Source organism: Miscanthus floridulus, chromosome 10 (assembly GCF_019320115.1).
Source record: "Miscanthus floridulus cultivar M001 chromosome 10, ASM1932011v1, whole genome shotgun sequence".
Taxonomy (NCBI): domain Eukaryota; kingdom Viridiplantae; phylum Streptophyta; class Magnoliopsida; order Poales; family Poaceae; genus Miscanthus; species Miscanthus floridulus.
In genome coordinates, this window is record NC_089589.1 from 7,586,594 (window position 1) to 7,596,326 (window position 9,733).

The following is a 9,733-nucleotide window of genomic DNA, read 5'->3' on the forward strand; positions in this document are numbered from 1 at the left end:
CTGTAACCAAGGGCCAAACGTCGTGTCGTTTAATTAATTTCACTCTACCACGCATAACGCATGTCATAATATAAAATGGTAACAAAGTTATCTTCCATGTTCGCTTGGCTGATAAGTTATGGCTGAAAGTACCATTGACTGATTTATTATGAGAAAAAAATACTATTTATTAGCTGAAAAAATACGACTTATAAGGCACTTGAACACGCGTCTATCTTTTCTTTCATCAGGTCACTTCAATCTGACTTCCGCCGACTCGGCGTGTCTCCTTTTTTTCTTCGTTTTAGAAGAGTTGGAATATGTGGAGTGTTTGCTACTGCATGTGGCGACACGACGTTGCAAGCATCTAGTAACGTGTACATTTATCTGTCTAGCTCATGCCTCTATTATTGAGTTCCATTTATATTTATGTTATCGTCTCTCTCACACACACTACTATATATAACAACAGCGTATTACGCAACACGAGACTGCTGTCCTTATCATTACATAATTTGTGATAAAGATAACAGCGTGTTACGAAGCGTATTATATTTTTTTGTGCTATTTTCCGTCCTTTCGAGGAAAAACGTACGTAGGATTATTGAGAGATGTGCAAACAGAAATAAAAGAGATGCTTTTCAGGTTTTAGAAGTAACTCAATGGACATTAATATCTCTTAGGAAGTAAGTATATAATAAACCACGATTATCCCAGTAAATAAGCAGACAAATATGTGCTTTGTACACGCGCCATGTTTTGTCGGCGTGCCAACTGCCTACTGATGGTGTTCAAACTAACGAGGATCCCACAATGCCTACTAGACAAACAAGGTTACTGAATCGCCACCACACAAGATCCATGCGCCACATAGGTATGAATCATCTGGAGAGTGGTCCAATCAATTCCAAGGTCCATGGTCCATGGTCCATGGAACAGGTTGCCCTGCCCCCTCCCTAGTCCCTACCTGACTCAGCAAAAGGATGAGATCCTCACATCAGCCACTGGTTTAGTCCTCCTATTCACTACTCCCTCCCTCCTTTTTAGGTGTCTAGATTTTCATGTTAAATAACTTTTTAAGTTTGGCTGTACTTACAAAAACTACATGTAACACTTGTATCTCCATATAAATATATTATAAAATATATTCAATGATTAATCTTTACGTATCATAAATATTAATAATCTCTCGTATATGTTTGTTTAAAGTTGAGTATGTTTAACTCTTTGATATGCGAGAATGACTTAAAGAGGGACGGAGTGAGTACTAATCAGTTGTGCTTAAAAATAGAAAGAAAAAAAAAAGAGCTTAACAACTTCCTTAACGTTGGGCGGAGAAGGAAAAAAATAGAATTGGAGACAAAGACGGGGGTGGCTAGCAGCTGTTGCAGCACCTGTGAAGCTGCCTCAGCCAAGTTGGTTGATCTTGTTGGTCCCAACAACTCCCAACCCCAACTCAATCATGGCAGCGGCTAGCAAGCATATCCGGTCGGGTGGTGCTGTGATGCGGTGAGCAGGAAACGCGGCCGCGAGACAGCTGCCAGCTGCAGCCATCCAGGGTCATTACCGTCAAATCAGCCACGCGGTTAAGTCGGCTAACCCTGTTCACCCCTGCTCCGCCTGCTATAAGAAGAGCCTCTCCTCAATGTCCCCGCATCGCATCCCTCCCCAGCTCCCCTTCCCCTCCCTGCCCAGAGGAGCTCAGGCAGCAGCAGCGGCATGTTCTAACCAAAAAGTGCAAGCTCTGATCTTGTCGCCTCCCCCGCACTCTCCTCTCCCTCTCCGACCGTCCGTCAGCGGCCGCGCCGTCGCAAGGTGAGCAGAGCTCCGTCTCCCTGCCCTGCCTCCCATTGCAGTTTCAGATTTCAGTACTAGTTCGACGCCGACGCCGCTCTGTATGCTAGCAATCGGTGTAGATTGGAGGCGAAGGGCATTGGTTGTCCAAGGAATCTAGCGCTCCACCTGGTAATCCTGGTAGGTTTAGGAAAATTCAGGCGCCTGTTCTTGTCTCCTGTGCCGTCAATTTCGTCTGGACACCGGTAGGTATGCGTCCGTGCAGTGCAGTCTTATGGCGTCTAGGCGTTTAGGTTTGTAAAGGCGAGACTTTTGCTGGGTTATTGCCCCCTGATGAAGAATTTCGTCGCCACTTGCGTCCCCTGAAGTCTGAGCAAAGTCCTTGTCAGATGCGGAATAGTTGAACTCAGAAAGTTGGCATCTTGTCACGGTTGCCATGGATGGCTTTACTCTTTTTAGAATTGCCATGTGCAGATGTGCTGGTGATATGCCTCACTAATGTGGCCTTGTTTCTTAAGCAGAGTACCTCTGTTTTATCTTATTTGTTCCCCGCTATTTGGAATCTTCTTACTCATTCCAGCAGGGAACATTGTATATTGTATTGCTAATACACACATAGCGTGTTTGCTTTAGTACAGTAGGTCCTTTTTTTCATTCTGTTTGAACTGTGAAGCATTTATTTGGTTCTTATTAGTCGGTTAGTCCTTACTTACAGTACCTAGGTAGCAAAAAGGTGTTGGCTTTTGTGCATATATATCCTGATGCATTCATTGCTGAATCTAATGTTTCTTTTCTCTTGAGCAGATACAGAAATTACAACAAGTTAAAGCCTCAGGGAATGCTGAAAGATGTGCTTTCATAGAAGAGATTTCTGTTGCAACATCAAGGACCTTGCTGCTCCGCAAGGGCTGCTGATCTGCTCAACTCTTGATGACCTGACCTTCATCAATTCTACGCCGTTCAGACTGCGACACGACCAAGCCATAAGAACACTGTTTACCATCATGGATCATGACATGGGGGAGGATGGCTAACTCTTTGTACAGTCCACCTGATTGGCAGCCGAAAGTGTAGCCCCGTGATTTATACTTTTGAAGAAAGAAAAGATATGGAATCAAGAGGAAAGATTTTGATGAAGCGGTATGAGTTGGGGAGGCTGCTGGGGAAAGGCACATTTGGCAAGGTGCACTATGCAAGGAACCTTGAGTCCAACCATAGTGTTGCTATTAAGATGATGGACAAGGACAAAGTGCTCAAGGTCGGGCTTTCGGAGCAGATAAGGCGGGAGATCACAACGATGCGGTTGGTGGCTCATAAGAACATTGTTGAGCTTCATGAGGTCATGGCGACACGAAACAAGATCTACTTCGTCATGGAGTATGTGAAAGGTGGCGAGCTCTTTGACAAGATTGAGAAGAGTGGCAAGCTCACAGAGGCTGTTGCACACAAGTACTTCCAGCAGCTCATTAGCGCTGTGGATTACTGCCACAGCCGAGGTGTGTATCACCGGGACTTGAAGCCTGAGAACCTGCTGTTGGATGAGGATGAGAACCTGAAGGTCTCAGATTTCGGACTGAGCGCACTTTCAGAGTCGAAGAGGCAAGATGGCTTGCTCCACACCACCTGTGGAACTCCAGCATATGTAGCTCCAGAGGTGATCAGCAAGACAGGCTATGATGGTGCAAAGTCAGACATCTGGTCTTGTGGAGTTGTTCTATTTGTACTTGTTGCTGGTTATCTTCCTTTCCAAGGACCAAACTTGATGGAGATGTATCGTAAGATACAGAATGGTGATTTCAGGTGCCCCAGTTGGTTTTCACACAAACTCAAGAAGCTGTTGTACAAGATCCTGGACCCCAACCCAAACACAAGAATTTCAGTCCAGAAGATAAAAGAGTCTACCTGGTTCCGAAAAGGACCTGGGGAGACCCGTACAGTAAAGGAGAAAATTCCAAGTGAGAATGCCACCACAAATGCTGCTCCAGCACTTGCTATGAGGCGCAAGAAGAATGTTCATGAAGATGTGAAGGCCCTGGCTGTCACAAACTTAAATGCCTTTGAAATCATATCTTTCTCCACAGGGTTTGACCTCTCTGGTCTATTTATCAGAAAGGAGTGCAAAAAGGAGACACGATTCACTTCTGATAAGCCTGCCACGACCATCATCTCGAAGCTTGAAGATGTTGCAAAAGCACTGAATCTCAGGATAAGGAAGAAGGATAATGGTGTTGTCAAGATTCAAGGGAGGAAGGAGGGAAGGAATGGTGTCCTTCAGTTTGACACAGAAATATTTGAGATCACGGCATCCTACCATCTCATTGAGATGAAGCAAACAGGCGGTGATTCACTTGAGTACCAGAAACTGTTGGAAGAGGACATCCGGCCAGCACTTAAGGACATAGTCTGGGCCTGGCATGGAGATGATCAACAGCAAAAGGAGTAGTACCTCTGGATGTCTCAGTTTTGTTCCCAAAATTTGTTAGATTTTTTTCAGCTCAGAGTGATTCTGTTCGACATGTGTGTGTTCTTTTTTCAGTAATTGCATTCTTTCTCTTTCTGTGAACCATTCCGTTGCGCAATAATTGTTGAGAGGCTGAGTTGTCCAGTCGTTCCATTCTGAAAACTGTTTCTGTCCTGTAATGTGTAATGGTTGTCCCTATCCATAACGAAATAATTGCCTTTGAATCTTTGATCCTTTAAAAAAGATTGAGCTTTCATGTACTTCTCTAATAGCTTCTTTTGGTGAAATGTGCCAAACATTTGCAAGAGATAAGCTCCTCATCACTTGCATATGGAATCACCTTGATTTTAGCCATTCCAGCACATAATAACAGCAGAAAGAACTTCCAGTAGTGATTTTCCATTACTTCAAGAATACTTTATATTTTATTTATTATGTTTGAGATTAAAATTGATTGAACCCACTAAAATCTAAAGAACCTATCTTTGTTCTTTTTAGGCTCTCAATTCTTCTCTCAGAGTTTGCCAACTACAATTTTAAGAAAATGTTTTACATGTCAAACGGGTGGTGCTGTGCTCTGTATCTCAACTTACTTGCCAGTAGATTAACTTTTCAAGTGGGGAATCAACAAGTAACTCTTGACCACTTGATCAGTCTCCATATTCATCAATAGCGATAACTTGGAAAAGTCGGAATTAGACAAAGAATGAAGTAGAGCTACCACTTTCATTGTAAGGTAGCTAAAAGAAACAGTCTGACAAAGAAATCAAGGTAAAATGTACACCACACAAAAGAACATATAAAAAGATGAAACGTACATCACATGTTGGTAAGTTTAATCTTCAGGCAATGTCTGAACTCCACTAGTCCACTTGCACGAAAAAAGAACTCGTTTCCATCAAATGGGACCAAGGATAGATCCACTAGCTCGTTTTTCACATTCTTAATCAACCAAAGAATCGTCTCCATCAAATGGGACTAAGGATAGATCCACTAGCTCGTTTTTCACATTCCTAATCAACCACCGGAATGACTTCCCAAGTGGGTCAAGCGTCGATCCAATCCGATTAGTTTTAGCCAACCAATCACCGCTACGCCAAGTTGTGCATAATTATGTAATAAACTGCTGCATTGGCTGCATTGGCTATATTATGGTACTCAAAACTCAGAACAGCAACTGCATTGGCTGGATCATGATCATAAGTTAGTAGTAAAATTAGTAATCTCTAAACTGCAAACCCTCCTTAAAAAACTGCAGTCCCATGTCCAAGGATCGGACAAAGAGCTGTTACTAACAGCTCCGAAGGTTCCAAAGGTGCTCACCCAGATAAAACAACAAGCACCTTTGCGTGCACAATAAACTAAAATCCTATTAGAACAAACCATCTCTAGCAAATATATTTTTCCCATAAGTTGAATTGTTGTCTTGCTACATGCTAGCTTCACAATACCAGATTTTATAGCAGATCCGAACACATACAGGTACAAGTTTCGAGCAACATGGTTGAACAATTGTGAGCTGTAAATATGTGTTGTTCGTCCCATGTGCGTGCAAGAATCAACAAATCAATAGATGAACCCCCCCCCCCCCCCTCTCTCTCTCTTTTTGCAAACATGAATATATGTTGAGATTGGCTCTGATATAATTGACATGATGCGTAATTCTGAATTTAAACGACTGTCCGGAAAATTGTCTCTTTCATGATAGATACGTTCATACCTGATTTAGGCAACGTGTTTCAATATTGCAGAAAATATGACCTTGTTCGTCACTTTGAATCTTTTATCCTATCAAAGTACCAGTGTCACCACAGTCATATACATTTATCACAATTCTTGTCATATGTCTGTCGATGCGGGACCCACAGGATACCCCGCAAGGAAGAGAGGAGATCTAGCCTAACTAGGATTCTTCCCATGTAATCTTAGTAGTAGTATTATTCTGTAATCCTACTAGGAACTTTCATTATAAACCGACTAGGATTCTGACCTCTTGACTATATAAGGGAGGGCAGGGTTCCTAGAGACGGGACTTTTGGAACAACACGTTACGATCAATCCAACGCAAAGGCTAACGCCGACTGGACATAGGGCTATTACTCGATCAAAGATCGAGGGTCCGAACCAGGATAAATCGACTGTCTCTTGCGTTAACCGTCGAGTTCCGCATACGCTGAAGCCCGAACATGCTGCCCCGGGGACCCCCGTGGCAGGCTATCGGTGGTCAAACATTGACAGCTGGCGCGCCAGGTAGGAGCTTTCGGTGAATTTGCATCCGAGAGCTCGACGGACCTCAACGACATGATCTTCTCGACGGGATCAACCTTCATCTTCGGTTCGTGGATCTGCGAGGCAGGCGACGATGGCAAGCTCCAAAGCCATCTCCTCGAAGATTCGGATCACCATCAAGACCTTTCCATTTCGGCGACAACGATAGATCAACTTGCTGGAAGATTCGCGCAGCTCGCGATGTCTGATCCGACTCAGATTTCGCGGCTTCACGCATCCGATTCAAACTCAAGTTCCGCTTCCGAGACGGAGTCTTATCAGAGTTCTTTCGGAAAACCGAGTTCTTTTCCGATAGGGCTCCGGAACACGACATCACCTATCAAGAATGCAACTCGGGGTACACTCAGAGCACTTTAAAGAAGATGGGTCCTTTTCCGTTCAATCTCCGCAACATGGCGACATCTTATCAGACATGGCCCGAAGAATCCACCAATCTGGTGCTTAGAATGCCACTGAGAGGAGCCCAGGAAGGTCTCGTCTTAACTATAACATCTCAAGACTGCATTGTCCACTGGCCAGGTTTCGTTCCTGAGGATTGCGGAATCCAACTAGTCGACAATACGATAACGGCAATTCTACCCTACCAAGAAGGAGACTCAATCTGTGACCTTGAAGCCTCTACTGAAGTTATCAACAACTCTGATAGTATGGAAACCAACGCCGATGACAGAACAACTCACACTCGAGAAGTATTCATGATTCGCCATCCTTGATCACCATTGGTCCCCCTAGAAGCGCTCTTCAAAGGACAGACGCAGTGCATCCAAGGCGGAGATCAGTAGCACGGCGGGACAACATGGAGCAGAGAAGGTCGGCAGGCATCTGTCTACCCAAGTCCGATGTGATGCTGAATATGGTGTTGATCTGCACCGGACAGTCTCAGGGCAGGCGACGAGGATCAACCCAGAACTGCCAGATGAAGGATCGCATCCCACATCACAAGACTCCCTCCAACTACCGTCACGTACTTCCAAGTATAATGCCGCTGCGGGATTAGCCTACCTCTAATCCCTTTCACAAGACTCCCTCCAGCTACAGCAAGACACACAAGAACTGTAAAATACGCTCGGGGCTGCTCTACTTCACAAACTACCATATTCATGACTACAGAGACTTCAGAACAGGTAACAAAATGTTCAATGAATCAGAACAGCACTCCAGGAGGGTATTTATAGACTGAAGGAGCGGTCCACATGGACCAGGAGCACAAACGAAACAAGCCTAACAAAGGACACAGTGAAAAGATAGAAATCAATAATGGAGGACTCAAAAGTGAAGGAACAGTACTCGAAAACGAGCATATTCAAAAGAATATACCAACAATGTGCAACTCGTGAACAAACAACATTCATACTCAACTACCACCATGCAACTACACCTGACAAAAAGCAAATGACCAGAGAATATGCCAAGACCCTGTATCCGAGTTCTTTTTGAATAAAAGAACCCGAAAGTATGCTCGGGGGCTGCAACAGAAAAGGTTTTCAATTCTTCAAACAACCAAGATTTAAGACCCTCCAACTTTTTATTCCAAATAGCAAGAGGCTCGGGGGCTACACTCAGTGAGTGCACTTTTTCTTCAAAAAAGCGCACGTCACAGAAAAGACTTCTTCAAGGCAAACCACTTCAAGACCTTAAAACAAAAAGAACCCGGACCGAGCCATATCCGAGTTCTTTTTGACCTTCAACGAAGAAACAGAACAGTTTCAAGACAAGATCCTCCAGCTCCTTGTTCCAAATAGCAAGAGGCTCGGGGGCTACACCCAGATGGACGAACTTTTTTCAAAAAGCACACAACACTCAAAGATCCAAAGAAGTGCTACATGGTTTCACTCAAGAAAGCACTCGGACGACCCTTGTTCCTACTCGACAAGAGGAACAAGACGAGGCTTCCAGATTTCAACCATGAAGTGCTCGGGGGCTTGTCGATGCGGGACCCATAGGATACCCCGCAAGGAAGAGAGAAGATCTAGTCTAACTATGATTCTTCCCATGTAATCTTAGTAGTAGTATTATTCTATAATCCTACTAGGAACTCTCATTGTAAACCGACTAGGATTCTGACCTCCTGACTATATAAGGGAGGGCAGGGTTTCTAGAGACGGGACTTTTGGAACAACACGTTATGATCAATCCAACGCAAAGGCTAATGCCGACTGGACATAGGGCTATTACTCGATCAAAGATCGAGGGTCCGAACCAGGATAAATCGACTGTCTCTTACGTTCACCGTCGAGTTCAGCATACGCCGAAGCCCGAACATACTGCCCCGAGGACCCCCGTGGTAGGCTATCGGTGGTCAAACATCGACAATGTCTAAAGAAGCATATAGACATTATAGCACAACTCCATGTGTTAATTGAATATGATAGCCGGTTCTGTAGTTCACTAAAACAAATAATTTAAAAATCATGTTCTTTTTCCATTTTGGGTGTATGGGTAGGTACATTAGTAGATTTACTCACAAACACAAACCATTCCAAAGAATACAAGCTTTGAACATATTGCAATATCGAAAATTGGGAAATCAATAAATAAATTCGCCAATATAAAAAAAACATTGCAATGATCAAGTTGAGGCTTTATTATCATCAGACAACCACCAGAGTAACTTCAATTCTTAGTTTTAGATTACAGGAAATGATGATTATTTCAACTTTCAAGGGACAGGATGTATACCTCAGGTCTCAGTTTCAAGTCTCAGTCTGATCTCTTACAGCCAATGCTCACGAAACACTCCTTGCATGGGAGAAAGCTTGCTTCTGTGGTTCCTACAATATTGAACACCTAGTAGTTATCCGAACAATGATCTTAATGGGTAAAAGACCTATCCAACCAAAGTCTTGACTATCAAGTCGCAACAAAAGCTCCAACAAAGAAATTGTATACCAAAGTCTGGACGGCGGTGCGAGGATGCGGGCTGGTGGCAACGGCGTGGCCTGACGGCACTGGGTGACACGTTTGCTGCGGTGCTGAGGGATCCGGAAGGAAGGAGCGTGTGATTTACATTCCATTTTTTTCCATACCTGGGAAGGAAGGAGAGCGTTGGAAGTTTTTTTCGCACGTAAAGCGGCAGACCGACTTGTTTGAGACTTAATTGCTTCTGCTGGGTTTCAACTCTAGCCTACCCCAACTTTATTTGGGACTTAAAGGCTTTGTTGTTGTTGTTGCTATTGTTGTAAAGCGGTAGAGCGACGAATTGTAACACCC

General features: G+C 43.9%; 1 protein-coding gene across 1 annotated transcript; it reads left to right on the top strand.

Moving 5' to 3' along the window:
• Nucleotides 1-1,648: 1,648 nt before the first annotated feature.
• LOC136487578 (CBL-interacting protein kinase 15-like) lies at nucleotides 1,649-4,457 on the top strand. The gene is made up of 2 exons (XM_066484702.1): nucleotides 1,649-1,794; nucleotides 2,578-4,457. The coding sequence occupies exon 2, from the start codon at nucleotides 2,882-2,884 to the stop codon at nucleotides 4,214-4,216; it is 1,335 nt and encodes a 444-aa protein (XP_066340799.1). The 5' UTR covers nucleotides 1,649-1,794; nucleotides 2,578-2,881; the 3' UTR covers nucleotides 4,217-4,457.
• The last annotated feature ends 5,276 nt before the right edge of the window (nucleotides 4,458-9,733 follow it).

What these genes read in the sequence shown, in the direction of transcription:
- LOC136487578 (XM_066484702.1), top strand. Translation starts at nt 2,882, where the DNA reads ATGGAATCAAGAGGAAAGATTTTGATGAAGCGGTATGAGTTGGGGAGG.